General features: G+C 38.5%; 4 protein-coding genes across 4 annotated transcripts; 2 read left to right on the top strand and 2 right to left on the bottom strand.

Annotated features, from left to right (window-relative positions):
* Nucleotides 1–40: 40 nt before the first annotated feature.
* Nucleotides 41–2,032, bottom strand: LOC108849239 (uncharacterized). Its single transcript, XM_057009613.1, has 7 exons — nt 1,643–2,032; nt 1,300–1,473; nt 1,118–1,210; nt 956–1,024; nt 661–867; nt 447–572; nt 41–362 (listed from the first exon to the last, which is right to left on the bottom strand). Exons 1-7 carry the CDS (start codon nt 1,898–1,900, stop codon nt 207–209), a joined length of 1,083 nt encoding a protein of 360 aa, XP_056865593.1. The 5' UTR covers nt 1,901–2,032; the 3' UTR covers nt 41–206.
* A 2,476-nt stretch (nt 2,033–4,508) lies between these two features.
* LOC108853646 (chaperone protein dnaJ GFA2, mitochondrial) lies at nt 4,509–8,336 on the bottom strand. Its single transcript, XM_018627061.2, has 18 exons — nt 8,043–8,336; nt 7,868–7,961; nt 7,689–7,763; nt 7,511–7,602; nt 7,347–7,430; nt 7,220–7,258; nt 7,003–7,116; nt 6,873–6,917; nt 6,714–6,801; nt 6,548–6,612; nt 6,372–6,446; nt 6,101–6,173; nt 5,899–5,990; nt 5,723–5,794; nt 5,496–5,552; nt 5,226–5,274; nt 4,954–5,020; nt 4,509–4,862 (listed from the first exon to the last, which is right to left on the bottom strand). Exons 1-18 carry the CDS (start codon nt 8,127–8,129, stop codon nt 4,766–4,768), a joined length of 1,365 nt encoding a protein of 454 aa, XP_018482563.1. The 5' UTR covers nt 8,130–8,336; the 3' UTR covers nt 4,509–4,765.
* Nucleotides 8,337–8,604: 268 nt separating this feature from the next.
* On the top strand, nt 8,605–10,503 carry LOC108853647 (protein WHAT'S THIS FACTOR 9, mitochondrial). Its single transcript, XM_018627062.2, has one exon. It carries the CDS (start codon nt 8,721–8,723, stop codon nt 10,002–10,004), a length of 1,284 nt encoding a protein of 427 aa, XP_018482564.1. The 5' UTR covers nt 8,605–8,720; the 3' UTR covers nt 10,005–10,503.
* A 212-nt stretch (nt 10,504–10,715) lies between these two features.
* Nucleotides 10,716–15,360, top strand: LOC108853642 (multiple C2 domain and transmembrane region protein 2). The gene has a single exon (XM_018627050.2). It carries the CDS (start codon nt 11,101–11,103, stop codon nt 14,341–14,343), a length of 3,243 nt encoding a protein of 1,080 aa, XP_018482552.2. The 5' UTR covers nt 10,716–11,100; the 3' UTR covers nt 14,344–15,360.
* Nucleotides 15,361–15,388: the final 28 nt, after the last annotated feature.

Below are 15,388 nucleotides of genomic sequence, written 5' to 3'. Positions count from 1 at the left end.
TTAACAAATTGTGATTATCATGTGTTTGGTATTCACTGACATAACTAAAACGCAAATAGATAAAACATTTGAAACGTTTAGATTAAGTAAATATAAGTCCCACATTCGACCCAATTCTGAGTTGTCAAGATCAGATGCTCAGCAAAAGCAGAGGTTTCAGACCTTACAATGCAACTGGTTTGTGTCTGAACAGCACAGTTATGAACTTATGATAATGCATCTTTTCCTTTTAGATTGATGACAGAGAGCTCTTGTTCAACATACTCTCCTGCGGGTATCGCCGGATAGTTACTTGCCAGTGATGATCCCGCGAAATGCCCCAAAGGTTTCAGCTCCGCATCTGAGGCTATGTGGGCAAACAACTGCAAGACAGGTCTTCCAGATAAGCCAAAGGGTCAGGAAAAAAAACTTAAACAGGAAATTGGGTTTAGGAAGAGAGGACTTACAGTGGAGGAAACTCTCCATAGGCTTCGGTTCTGTTCTTTTGCTAATTTGATTGCATCCTTAGTCTTGCTCGTGACAACTACTTCATGCATTCCGGCAATGCATTCTCCAGCAGTCAACCACTCTATCTGCACACATATGAGTGCCAAAAAAAAAAAAAAAGAGTGCCAAAAATTTTAGCTAATTGGCTGTCAAAAGTAATTATGTAATTATTACCTGTTTTCCAGTTTGAATCAAGAGGCAGCCTACAGGAACTTTAACAGCAACCTTTTCACCATTCCTTAACCAAATATATAGACCAGGGAACCTACTTCTTCCATGAATCGTTAAAAAATTAAGGTCATAGTGATATCCTGCAAAGATCGTGCCTTCCTCGTTGTAACAGCTAAGATCACTTCCCGTTGGAGCAAGAAGATGAGGACCCTGAGATTCACAACAAGAATACTCTTCAAAGTTAACATAAACAAAAAAAAAAAATTACGCTAAAACATTAGAAGGTCTAAGAACTGACCTGCTTCATGAGGGATGTAAACGCATCCTTGGGCAAACCAAACCCGATTGCTGCCATTTCAGCAACAACCTGAACAATTAAAACATCACCTCATGATCAGTTATAAAACTGAACAAGCATCATATGCAAAAAACAAAACACTGAAGGCAGTGGTGGCTAAACCTCCACAGCTGAAATCATTTTGTAACCCCACGAGTCCATTACTTCTTTCCACTCTGGAAAACCTTCTGGTATCACAGGCTCAGAGTTGAGCTCCTAAAACATTAGCCACTTCTAGTAAAATCAATCACCTCCAAATATTATTATATATACAAACATATATAATATATAGTCTTAAAACATACCTTAAAGCGTGTGTTAGAAGGGCGAGGACCTACTCTCCACATGTACCTCCACTTGTGATCTGGTCCCTTGGGAACGTGTGGTTTATACTCTTCAGGCATCGTCTTGAATTTCTCTTGCATCTCTTCATCAACCAAGCTTCTTGGAACCTCAACTCCTTCCGGTGTCACACCAACCTATATCCAATCAAAAAAGGTGTAGACTTTTAACAAAGATTGAATCAAATCGTGATCTATTAAAAATAAATAAAAATAATTAGCTTTCGTGCAGACGAGACATCACAACATGTGACTGTGGTTTTTGCTGTAATAAAAAAAAAGTTCTTTTTTCGATCTAGAGGTGAACCTGGTAGTGGAGATTAGGTCTCTGTTGCAACCGCTTGAACTCATCGGGCTTGGAGAAGTACGTCTCCATCATGTCGATGAAACGGTCGTTGTCTTGGGCGCTGCATCTCGGATCTTTGACAAGTAGAGCTCCGGTTTCCTTCAGGATCCGACTCACCTCTCGGCACGAGTCGAGGAGATCGGTTACCAGATGAGGATCCGATTCGCCGTTGGAGGATGATTGTAGGTAACGAGACAGATCTACAACCGGCAACTCCATAACGACTGTTCCGACAAAAGCGAGGAAGAGGAGAGAGAGAGAGAGAGAGAAGTAAACGTGTCTTTATTGTTTGTGTGATATGGCGGGAGATGGTAGTAGATTTGGTGTCTGTATTTGACGCTCCATATTCATTGTATGATTGTATCCAGAGAATATTTTTTTTCTACTTTTTAAGAGAGTGACGAAATCGTTTAATATATACTTCTATAAATTAAAATTTGCCACTATCAATACCACTAAAAGGGAATCATTTCCAAATTATACCATTAATGAAATGTTAAAATTTTCTAAAAATCCTCTACATTATATCTGCTAAGTGATTTTGCCACATGTGCTCCCTATAATCAATTTCGCTAAAAATATATGACATAACTACTGAAATTGATGACATGACTTCCGAAAAATATGACATGAATAGTTTCATTTAATATTGATTTATATTTTTGGCAATTATTAGAATATTGTAATAATTCATATATTACATTTAATATTGATATTTTTTGGTAATATTTTTAAATATGATAATAACTCATACATCATCTATAAAATAAATATATTCATATATAACATTTCAAATTTTGAAATCTTATTATTTTTGTATAATCATACAATTTGTATTACTAAAGCTTTCAATTTTTTTACAATTTTATAAAAAACTTAAATATCTAATCGTAAGATCATAATTTTTTTATATATCTACAAATTTTATAAATATTGTTTAGGCTAAATTTTTGATAATTATACAATTTTATATCATTTTATTAGTTTTATACAAATTAATTTAATATATATCAAATTTATATTAAATATTAGTAAGAAAATAGTAAAAACTATAATATTTAATAATTTTTATTTAAAAATATAAGTTAGATTTAAAAATTATTTACTGCACATGGTGCAAGAAAACACCTAGTACCATTACAATTTCAAAGAAGATTAAATATTTATTAATGGCATAATTGTCATTTGTCTTTTTGGACTTATATAACTTATATTTTGGGCTTATATAAGATAGTCAAAGTATATATATTACATTGGGCTTATGGATTAATTCTCCCATCTAATTATTATTTTTAAGTCTTGCAATTAGTTAATAATAATATCAATGAATGTCACTTTTCCAATTACAGTAAAACCTCTATAAATTAATAATGTTGGGATTAGATCAAAACTATATTTTTTTTTTATTAATTTATAGAGATTATTAATTTATCGAGATACTAATTAAATCAAAAACCCAATTTGAAACTATGAAATTATATTAACTAATAGAGATATTAATCTATCGATTATTAATTTAAACAGGTTATACTGTTGTCGTATGTTGCTCATCAAATTATATCATTAACAATGTGTTACTATTATATGAGTGTACTTTGACTATGACTATACACAACAAAAAAAACCTATGTGGCTAGCAATGCTTTTATGTAAATCCGAGTGAACATATAATTAAAAGCTTCGTATAATTACATATATCATCATAGAATCACAAGTATTGACACAAAACTTACAGAAATCACTTGGACTATACGAGCGTTCTAATAGTATTAAGATAAAACGAAAAATATTTTTAAACTTAAGTTTTTGAGGTTTTATCAAATCAACCAGTTCCTGATCACGGGTTAAAACTGGGTTTTTGAATTTTTATCGGATTTTATCATATTTTTAATTAACAAATGTTTCATTAAATTTAAATTGGATTATATACAGTTCGTCAATCTGCAGCTGTTTTAGAGTTATCATCAACCGGTATTGGATTGTAGGTTAGTAGCGGGTTTATGGGTTTTAATAAGATTTTCGATTTTCAGTTAAATAATTTTTTCATTAAAACCAAACTAGAGTTGCGGATCTACAAGTCCGTGTGAATATGAAAACAATATTTGAAACTCAAACATTATAATAAAATAATTTTTAAAATATTTGTCTTCTAATAAAAAGTTATAAATATTTATCAAAATACTTAACAAAAAACATACCCGTGCTTAAAAATTTCAGTACTAACTAAAAAATTTCACTAATAGCATTATTGTCTTTCAGTTTTTTGGGTCTATAATACATTTAAATAGAGCTATAACAATTTTATTAATGGGTCTTTCGATTTTTTGAACCGATTAGTTATGATGTCGTGGAAACTAATTTCATTATAGTCAACTATACTATAAAATTTTATGGAATTTATAATTTTTAAATATAAATGATTGCCCAAATACGAATTTCAGATATAACCATTGTTTAACTTTTTTTAGAAACATAAAACGGTTGTCTGAAGTATTATAAATTTCGTCATACTGTACACACTATAATAAACTCGCATAATTGAAATTTGATTATGTCATAGTTTATATAATTAAAACAAAAATTATTAATTTTTATAAAGAAAAAACAATAAAATAGTATCCGCGCTTTTTACGCGGATCAAAAATCTAGTTACTTTTTTAAATCAGCTTAATCTTTGTTGATCATATAATAACGATGATTATGTGACATCCCACATTATATAATCAATGTCAAAGTTAATACAATTCTCTTTCGTCAAGTTAGAAAACACTTTACAAAAGATGTTCACTGCAATACGATAAAGAAAAACATGTCCACACGGAAGAAATCCAAAACATGAACGCATCTTTTATTTATAAAATATGAAACTTTGACAAGCAAAAACGGGTAACAACAACACCTGTTTCTTCTTCTTTTTATCTTGTAGCATCGTAGAATTAGTTAAAAGGAATACGAAAACAAACACTTTTACTAATCCTAACGCAATTGATAGTTCGATTAAGAAGAAGATGATCCAAGGGTTTTGATGATACTGCCATTATAAAACTGTTTTCAGCTAATAATAAGCATTTAAAGTTTTTTGTTTCACTGGGAAGATCCAGAAGCAGTGCGCTTCTCACATTCACCTTGTTCTTCTTTAACGAATTCCTCAAGCAGTTCACGCTGTCTCGGCGTTATACTCCTGCCATAACACATATAAACAAAACATAAGAAGAGATTATTACTATGGGTGTACACAATTTACTTGGGGATTTTTATGGGGGTGGACTTACGCAGGGATGCTGACGTTGAAATGCACATATTGATCCCCAAATCTAGTTGACTTTCTTGCTCTAATACCTGTTCGTATCGTAAACAAAAATGGATGAGGTTTGATAAGTAAACACACAAGAATATACTCAACAACACTTGGGTTTCTCACTCTCTCCCAACTTCCAAATGGATTTGAGAAACTGTCTTTAGCTCAATATCATACTCAAAAACTGCTTTTTATGTTTTCAGTTTATGTTATAACTGTCTACACAAGCAAAAGAAGAAAGCACACCTTTATTCCTTAGCACTACTTTCTGACCAGGTTGGGTTCCAGGACGGACCTGCGACACAAAAAAGTTTCCAAGTTAGATTTACTGGAGAAGTTCCTAGACCATCCCTAAACTACACCAAGTGGGAAATGAAACCAAAAACTGTAATTGACTAGCAAACAAGTTCACTGGAGTTCGACATCCAGCTGGCACAATGCTATCTAATATTGTAGACATTTGTTCATTTAGCTAAGCAGACAAAATTTTAAAGCATGTAAAAAGAAGTTAGAGACCTTCACGACAACATCACCGGTAAGTGTTGGAACTTGAATGGTTCCTCCAAGAATGGCCTGATAAAAAGATGAAAAATAAACTTGGTTATCAGCAACAAAACAAAAAAAGATGGTAAAAAGAGCTCACAGATCCTGCACTAGAAGTTAGTTAGAAACAAATCCTGAATTTTTTAAAAAAGCATCTACGAACTTTAAGAGACAGGATTGACAAGAGCATGTTATTTCACCTGAGTAACACTGAGAACCGAATTCACATGAATATCTGATCCCTCTCTGCGGAACACTGGATCTTCACGAACCTGACAAAGTAAAATACAGCCGAGATATATTGACTATTGAGAATACAATTACTCACTTTATTAACATGATTTTCCATTAGAATGTTGATTCTCAGTAAAGTCACCTTGAAAACAACATAAAGATCTCCAGGTTGGTCACCTTCAGGATCAGCCCCACCCGCCCTTGCCACCTTTATTGTGTCGCTATTGTCAACCCCTGAAAGATTTTTTATTTTTAAATGTGTAAAATAGAAGAGCTCGAAGGGATCTAGACGACACAATTTTTAATTACCTATAGATATGCAAAAGTAAAATTAAATAAATAACCTGGATCGATATTGACTTTCACTGATTTCTGTCCTCGAACCACTCTAGCCCCTCTACATGATTTGCAAAGACTCTAGTAATACCCCAAAAAAGAAGAGACATTCATGAGCAATCCAATCGTTATAGAAACCTACTTAAAGACCAAGCATTTGTGATGAATCTAGTAGTTATTGTCCATCCTAAGATATATATATATATAGACATACACACACAGAGAGATAATCACTGTGCATATGATATATAAAGTGCAATAATTAAATATATGACATACTGAGAACGTTACACCAGCTCCACCACACTGCTGGCAAGTTCGTTGGATGCTTAATATACCCCTTCTCATTGTTGTCTGAAAAAAAACATAGCTGTCTCACCTTAAAACATTTTTTCAAAAAAAAAAATTCATAATTACAGTGGTCAAAACTAGAGTTTTGGTAACATGATACTGACCATCCCAGAGCCATCACAGGCTTTGCATCTTTCACGTTTGGTACCAGGAGGAACACCTTGTCCACCTAAACGCGAGAGGAAGAAAATAAAACGAACATTAACTAAAAGATTGATACAATACCAACATATAGAGAGAGCACTTTGATGTAATAATATATATACATACCACAAGTATCACAAGCCATGTCGGTTTGAAAAGTTACAGTTTTGGAGCATCCTTGAACAGCTTCCATGAAAGAAAGTTCAAGCAAAACCTTACAAGAGTATAGAAGGAAAAAATATTATTTCTTGGGGCACAAAATTAATCTTAAGCAAACCATGATACCTTGACATCTTGACCTCCAAAATCCTGCTTGCTTCTACTGAAGATCTGATAATTTTAAAAGAACAATGAATGTTGTTGATAACTTAACCATTTGCACTCAAAAGGAAGTATGACGTTGGGCTATCCTTACATCGAAGATATCAAATGGGTTATCAAAGGGGCTAAACCCTTGACCGAAGCCTCCTCCTCCTCCATCATTTGGAAACCCACCACTAGCATTTGCCTCAAATGCTTGATGCCCAACCTGCAGCAGACATTACAGCAAACTTAGATCACATCTCTAATAAGTAGATCCAGGGAGGACCTTGCAATAACAAAATCCAAGAAATATTATGAGGCCTATGTACCTGGTCATAAAGGTCACGCTTCTCCTTATCTTTCAAAATCTGATCCGAACAAAAAACACAATTACCCTTCAGTATAAGATCATATCATACCAAACAATTTCGTCAAAAGATGTGGAGACAAACTCACTTCATATGCTTTTGAGACCTCCTGGAACTTCTTCTCAGCTTCTGGGTCATCTTTATTCATATCAGGATGGAGTTGCTTAGCAAGCTGGAAAACAATAGCATCAATCAAAAGAGGAACCAGTAGGCCAAAAAAGATGCAAAAAACTCAAACCATATAAACCCTACCGCATAATAAGCCTTCTTGATTTCACCATCTGTGGCATTCTTGTTCACACCAAGAAGTTCATAGTAGTCCTTAGCTGACATAGATGAAGAACCTGGTAACAGAAAAAAATAACGCAAACTTCAATGTTTAAGAGATTCAAATTATAAAAAACAATCTACAAACTGTGTCAGATGCTACCTGTTCCATGAATAGACCTTGTTGAACCAAAATTAGAATTAAAAGCTCCAAAATCGATCCATTTCCGATCATGCCCTGACATTACATCAACATATAAAATGTTAAATCCTCTGGCAAATACTCAATTCAAATCATGAATTACACTTTCGATATATAGCGAATTATATTGCAAAACTTACCAGATTTAGAAGCGTGATCTCCAAGAACTTTGGCAGGATTGCCACTAACTGTGTTCAATCTCCTATAACTCCCAACAGCTATTCCCCTGAGTTTCTGCAGATTCCCATAGAACACAGCTTCAAATTAAGAGATAGAATGAGAAAGAGAGAGAGAGAGAGAGAGAGAAGAACCAACCTGATTGGCGAAATCTTGTACACGCGATGAGGAGAGACACCGACGAGCCAACAGACGAATAGCCTTTGCGCCATTTGTAGGGAGCATTTTTTTCTCTCTCTCTCTCTCGATAGATACGTCTCCTGTCCGAATTCAATGGAGATTTACTGAGTGAGAGTAATAAAAAGAGTCCAGATCATCAGACAGAGCAGCCAACTTTAAACCCTAGCAAAGCCCCTGTGTTTGGTGATGATGATGATGCTTGTGAGAACTGTGTAGAAGTAGACGCAGTTTCTGTTGTTTTGTTCCTCCACACAATACCGGGTTTGACCTTTTCATTTTAACCAACTTCACCACCCGACCCGCCTTTATTACCCTTAAATGGGCCCGTCGGCCCATCAGAGAAAATCAAGTAGTCTTCTGTTGTTCGCTACACAGTACACAATACTCATGTTGGACCATTTCAACTTTACCCAACCCGCCCATATTACCCTTTTAATGGGCCTATCGGCCCATCACAGGAAAACTAATCAGAACCTAGTAGTAATCTTCTTCTTTCTCCTCGTCTCTGTTATCTGCAATCGGAAAAAAGTTGTAATCAACACACTTACTGCAAAGAAATTGATACTATTCTTCTCAATTGATATTATTTCAATCTCGTTGAGGATCGAAATTAGGGTTTAATCTCTCCTCCGACCAATGCGGTGGTTGCTGCATCAGCGAAGGGTTAGTCCCTCTACTCCTTTCTCCAAACTCAAACAATCGTTTGGTTTCACACAGACACGCGGTCTAGTCAACGTGAAGTTAAAATGGGTGAAAGACAAGGAACTCGACGCCGTAGTAACTCGCGAGAAGCATCTCAAAGCAGTCTGCAACCTCGTCTCGATCATCTCCTCTTCTCACGACACGAAAGCACCGATCTTTCACCTCAACACTCACCGAGGCCAGCTCGGTCTGCCTCGAGACCTAAAGCTCGCGGCTTTCTTGAGGAGATACCCCAATATCTTCTCCGAGCATCATTGTCGTCGCGACGGCGCAGGCACTCGCGTCCCTTGCTTCGGTTTAACCCCCGAGGCGATAGATCTTTACGGCGAAGAAGTTAGTGTTTCGCGGGTGGACGAAGAGGATGTTTGTTCGAGGCTGTGTAAGCTTCTTATGCTGACACGCGAGAGAACGCTTCCTCTGCATGACGTTGATCATCTCAGATGGGATCTTGGTTTGCCGTATGATTATAGAGCTTCCTTGGTTCGTAACCGACAGGATTTGTTCGGTTTGGTTGAGCTGTCTAGTGATCTCGTCGGTTTGAAGCTGTTACATTGGGACGAACGCCTCGCGGTTTCTCATCTGCAGCTTAAAGGTGATGGTGTGGCATTCCCGGTTAAGTTTACGAGGGGGTTTGGGTTGAAGAGGAAGGGCGTGGAGTGGCTGGGAGAATGGCAGAGACTACCTTACACGTCGCCTTACGTCGACGCGTCTCATTTGGATCCGAGGACTGATCTGTCGGAGAAGAGGAACGTGGGAGTGTTTCACGAGCTTCTCCATCTGACGGTTGGGAAGAAGATGGAGAGGAGAAACGTGAGCAATCTCCGTAAACCGTTTGCGCTTCCGCAGAAGTTCACCAAAGTGTTTGAGCGGCACCCGGGGATTTTCTACATTTCGATGAAGTGTGATACGCAGACGGTGATTCTTAGAGAAGGTTATGATAGGCGGCAGCTCCTTGAGAGGCACCCTCTCGTTGATGTAAGGGAGAAGTTTGCGAACATGATGAACGAAGGGCGTCTTGATAGAAGTAGAGGGATGTATAGGAAATGTGTTGAAACGGATTTGGGGAAGAAGAGTGGCAAGATTGTTTATCCGGCTTGGTCTGAGGAAGAAGAAGAGGAAGAGTCAGAAAATTATGGGATATCCAGATACGAGTGTGACTGTCCTGTAGTTGAAGACATTGATATGGTAACGGAAGGACAGAGACAGAGGTGGCAGTAGTAAGTTGGGCTGTAACGTCTGCTACAGTGAAAGCAAACAGGGCATTGAAAAAGAAGACCACATTTCTACATCTGACTGTATCAATCTAAGCTTTAGGGGGCTTCTAATGGGGTTTCCATTTAAATCATTTCAACTGAATCTGGTCTTGCTTTGACCCTGTTAATTTCATTCCGGTCACGTAAATCTCATTGGATGGAACAACGCTACAGACACAGGACAAAGCTGCCTTTAGTCTATCGGAGTTCATGGCATTGTGTTTTCCTAAAGACAAGTTATTGGTTTGAGCCTTTGAGGTACACATTGGATCTTTCATTGTGAGGTTAGTCCATATTGTCATTTGACTCTGTCTCACAACATAGAACAAAGTCACAGTATATTACATTTCTAGTGTAAACACCTTTAGTCTATCGGAGTTCATGGCATTGTGTTTTCCTGAAAACAAGTTATTGGTTTGAGGTACACATTGGATCCTTCATTGTGAGGTTAGTCCATATTGTCATTTGACTCTGTCTTACAACATAGAACGAAGTCACATTATTACATTTCTAGTGTACACATATTAAATGGATTGTTTGCTTTGAGCTTTGCATAGAAACGATTATAACAAATTTAAACTTATAAGAAACCTCAGTAATGAGATTTCCTAGGAGTCACATTTTGATCTCTGTGGGCTAAGAAGATTCTCACATCTCATGTTCAAGTCTCCCGAATCATCCAAAGTTAATTTGCCACAAGTCGGTGTTAAAAAAAAACATAGAAGTCATGTGTCCAATATCTGAACTTGCACGACTTGTAATCATTTGCAGAGACCAAAAAACACTTTACACTTGGAGAAAAAAAGCTTTATATACTTAAACTCCAAAACTCATCTTCCTAGAGAGAATCATACAAAAGCTTGTAGTTCAATCACAGACAGACAAAAAAAAAGGCAGCTTCTTCATCATCCCATTCTTTACTTGAACACACAAGCAAACTTTATTTCTGATAGTTTAATCAGAATACATTCCTTTCTTCCCTAATTGGGTTTCCCTCTTAGTGATTTCATTCCCTCTTTAAATCTCCCTTGTCACTCAAGAAACCAAAGAAAACCTTCACCATGAGAAACAGAACCAAACTAGTCGTACACGTTGTCGATGCTCAAAACCTTATGCCCAGAGATGGCCAAGGCTCAGCGAGTCCTTTTGTAGAAGTTGATTTCCTTAACCAGTTGAGCAAAACCAGAACCGTACCCAAAAGCCTTAACCCTGTTTGGGACCAGAAACTCTACTTTGATTACGACCACAAAGTCAGAAGAGACAACCACCACATTGAAGTCTCTGTTTACCACGAGAGAAGACCTCTTCCCGGTAGAAGCTTCCTCGGTAGAGTCAAGATCTCTTTCTCTAACATTGTTCAAGAAGGCGAACAAGTGTACCAGCGCTTCACGTTGGAGAAGAAGTCGGTTCTTGCTTCTGTCAAAGGTGAGATTGGTCTCAAATTCTATATCTCATCGTCTGAACAAGACCAACGCTCTTCTCCTTCTAAACATTACACCACCTCACCAACGCAAGCCTCTTCTACTGCAATAGAAGAAGATATTACTGATTCTGAAACAGAAGATTCTCGAGAGAGCTTTGCATCAGCAGAAGAGCAAGAAGATCTTGCTGATGATTCTGCCAGTGAGCGTGTAGAAGGCAAGAAGGAATCATCAGAAGAAACAGAACCTGAACAATTTGAAGAAGCTGTTCAAACACTACATAGACAAGAAGTCCTTCCTCGGCCTGCACCAATGCATTCCATTCGCCTAAGGTCTCGTGAACACCCCCAAGAAGCCAACAACAATCCACACTCTCGTGGAGCTAACCAGATTCACTCTCAGCATCCCCGTGGAGCTAACCAGCTTCACTCTCAGCAGCCGCGTGGAGCTAACCAGCTTCACTCTCAGCAGCCGCGTGGAGCTAACCAACCTCCTCAACCCCCTTACAACAACGCCAACCACATGCAACCATACGGTGATCACATTGATCCAGAAGACTTCAAGGTGAAGGACATGAACCTGGAACTCGGAGAGAGATGGCCAAACACAAACGCTGGAGAGAGATTCACAGGCACATACGACCTAGTGGAACAGATGTTTTATCTCTACGTCCGAGTCGTCAGAGCCAAAGACCTCCCACCTGGTCTAATCACCGGAGGATGTGATCCTTACGTGGAGGTGAAGCTTGGGAACTACAAGGGAAGAACAAAACACTTTGACAGAAAGACAACACTTCCCGAGTGGAACCAAGTCTTCGCGTTTACCAAAGAACGGATCCACTCGTCGGTTCTTGAAGTCTTTGTCAAGGACAAGGAAACGCTAGGTCGAGATGACTTTCTTGGGAAAGTGGTGTTCGACCTCAACGAGATCCCAACGAGAGTTCCACCCAACAGTCCTTTAGCTCCTCAGTGGTACCGTTTAGAGGACTGGAGAGGAGAAGGGAAGATAGTAAGAGGAGAGATCATGCTCGCTGTCTGGATGGGAACTCAAGCCGACGAAGCTTTCCCTGAAGCGTGGCATGCTGACTCTGCTTCTGTTCACGGAGAAGGCGTGTTCAACGTTAGATCGAAAGTATACGTCTCTCCTAAGCTTTGGTACTTGCGAGTCAATGTCATCGAAGCTCAAGACATGATCCCGAGCGATAGAAACCGTCTTCCTGATGTCTTTGTCAAAGCCAACGTCGGAATGCAAACTCTCAAGACCAAGATTTGTCCTGTGAAGACGACGAATCCGTTATGGAACGAAGATCTTGTCTTTGTGGTCGCTGAACCGTTCGAAGAGCAGCTGGTGATCTCTGTGGAAGACCGTGTTCACACGTCTAGAGATGAAGTGATCGGTAAGATCAGCTTGCCGATGAACGTGTTCGAGAAGCGGTTAGACCACCGTCCTGTTCACTCTCGTTGGTTCAATCTTGACAAGTACGGTGTTCTCGAGGGAGATCCGAGGAGGAAAGAGCATAAGTTCTCGAGCAGGATTCACCTGAGGATCTGTCTTGAAGGAGGCTACCACGTGATGGACGAGTCGACGATGTATATTAGTGACACGAGACCAACGGCTAGGCAGCTGTGGAAACAGCCGGTGGGGATGTTGGAGATTGGGATCCTTGGAGCGAAAGGGTTGGTGCCGATGAAGTTGAAAGACGGTAGAGGAAGCACTGATGCGTACTGTGTGGCTAAGTATGGTCAAAAATGGGTGAGAACCAGAACCATTCTTGATTCACTGAGTCCAAGATGGAACGAGCAGTACACATGGGAAGTCTATGATCCTTGTACTGTTGTCACTCTTGGTGTTTTCGATAACTGTCATTTGGGTTCAGCTCAGTCCGGTAACGGCTCCACTAGAGATGCAAGAATAGGAAAGGTTAGAATCAGGCTGTCTACACTAGAGGCTCAGAAGATCTACACGCATTCATTTCCACTTCTTGTTCTGCAACCGCACGGCCTCAAGAAAACAGGTGACCTCCAGATATCAGTTCGTTTCACAACTCTTTCTCTGGCCAACATCATCTACAACTACGGCCATCCGCTTCTCCCCAAGATGCACTATCTTTCCCCTTTCACGGTGAACCAAGTAGACGGGTTAAGGTACCAAGCGATGAACATCGTTGCAACCCGACTTGGACGAGCCGAGCCGCCGCTGAGGAAAGAGGTTGTTGAGTACATGTTGGATGTAGACTCTCACCTGTGGAGCATGAGAAGAAGCAAAGCCAACTTTTTCCGCATCATGTCGCTACTCTCCGGCTATTTCTTGGTTGGGAAATGGGTTGAGGATATCTGCAACTGGAGATACCCAGTTACTTCTGTTCTGGTTCATGTCCTGTTCTTTATCTTGGTCATGTACCCTGAACTCATCTTTCCCACAATGTTTCTCTACATGTTCTTTATTGGATTGTGGAACTTCAAGTCTAGGCCGAGACATCCTCCTCACATGGATATGAAGCTCTCTTGGGCCGAGGCTGTTAATCCTGATGAGCTTGATGAAGAGTTTGACACGTTCCCAACGTCTAGGTCACAGGACTTGGTCAGGCTGAGGTATGACCGGCTCAGGAGCGTTGCGGGTAGGATCCAGACTGTGGTTGGGGATATAGCAGCTCAGGGAGAGAGAGTTCAGTCGCTTCTGAGCTGGCGAGACCCCAGGGCTACAAGCCTATTCATTTTGTTCTGCTTGGCTGCATCCGTGGTTCTTTATGCTATGCCGTTTAAAGCAATCACACTGGCTGGTGGGCTGTACTATCTAAGACACCCAAAGTTTAGAAGCAAGTTGCCTTCTTTGCCAAGTAACTTCTTCAAGAGATTGCCATCTCGCTTAGACAGTCTTCTTTAACCTAAACACTTTCTTAAGCAATATTTTACAGTTACAATATGTTTCTTTCATCTTTTTCTTCCAAGTTTCAATAATTATAAAGAATCTTTTTTTTTTGACCAAAAAAAAAAAAATCTTTTTTTTCAAACAACATTGTCAGTTTTTTTTAATGATGTAACTAATAATAACAAATGATGCATTATAGATGTTTTTACCAATTCTTTCTCCAAGTAAAGTTTTGCTTATTTAAGTATGTAAACAAACCAGGGATTAAAAAAATATGACTACTTCCTTGTCTTACAAGTTGTCTGGCATCATGGTTGAATTACAGAAAGATAAATCTGGTGAAGATTGTTTAATCATATAATTGAACCTTTGAAAAAAGGGGCAGGCTTCAACGACAGAGTGATATCGCTGTAAGGTCGGTTCTATTGCACATCAATAAGTCCTCTAAACTTTCAGTACGTACCTGTAATATAAAAACCAACCTACTCAGTTAGAGGCAATGCAGAGACAATGAAAAGAATGAGAGTATTAACTACCAGGTGTCTCGAAGAACATTCGAGCAGCTAGCTAGCTTCCTTGTCTTTCCTGCCAAGATCTTGTTCAAACTTAGATCTTCAGAATGATGCCTTGAACTGGGTCTATTTGAAGAACGCTTGTTAAGATACTGAGACATGTCTGTGCAATTAATGTTCAATGGATTTTACAAGTTATTAAAGAAACAGAAGACTCTTAAAGCTACATGGTATCAGTTTGGGAAAAAGGATCAAAATCTTGACTAGATGGTGCCACTTCCATCCAGGAACTAAATATATGAACCAGAAAATGGTAAATATATGATCATCCCTATGATCAATCATTTCAAACCTAACCAGAGAGATTGGTGAACCAAAATGATCTAAAAGTTTGAAACTTTTTTATCAAAGCAGGAAAGGAGCCAACTCCTCCCATGCCCTCATTTCTTTAGTTTATGAGAACTAAAAGTCTCAAACCATCAAAATTTTTGGGCCAGTTAAGAAGCCCATAAGTTTTCTTTAAGAAGCCCATAATTGATTTACATGTG

Source organism: Raphanus sativus, chromosome 4 (genome assembly GCF_000801105.2).
Source record: "Raphanus sativus cultivar WK10039 chromosome 4, ASM80110v3, whole genome shotgun sequence".
NCBI lineage: Eukaryota > Viridiplantae > Streptophyta > Magnoliopsida > Brassicales > Brassicaceae > Raphanus > Raphanus sativus.
This window is presented reverse-complemented; position numbering and strand designations above follow the sequence as displayed.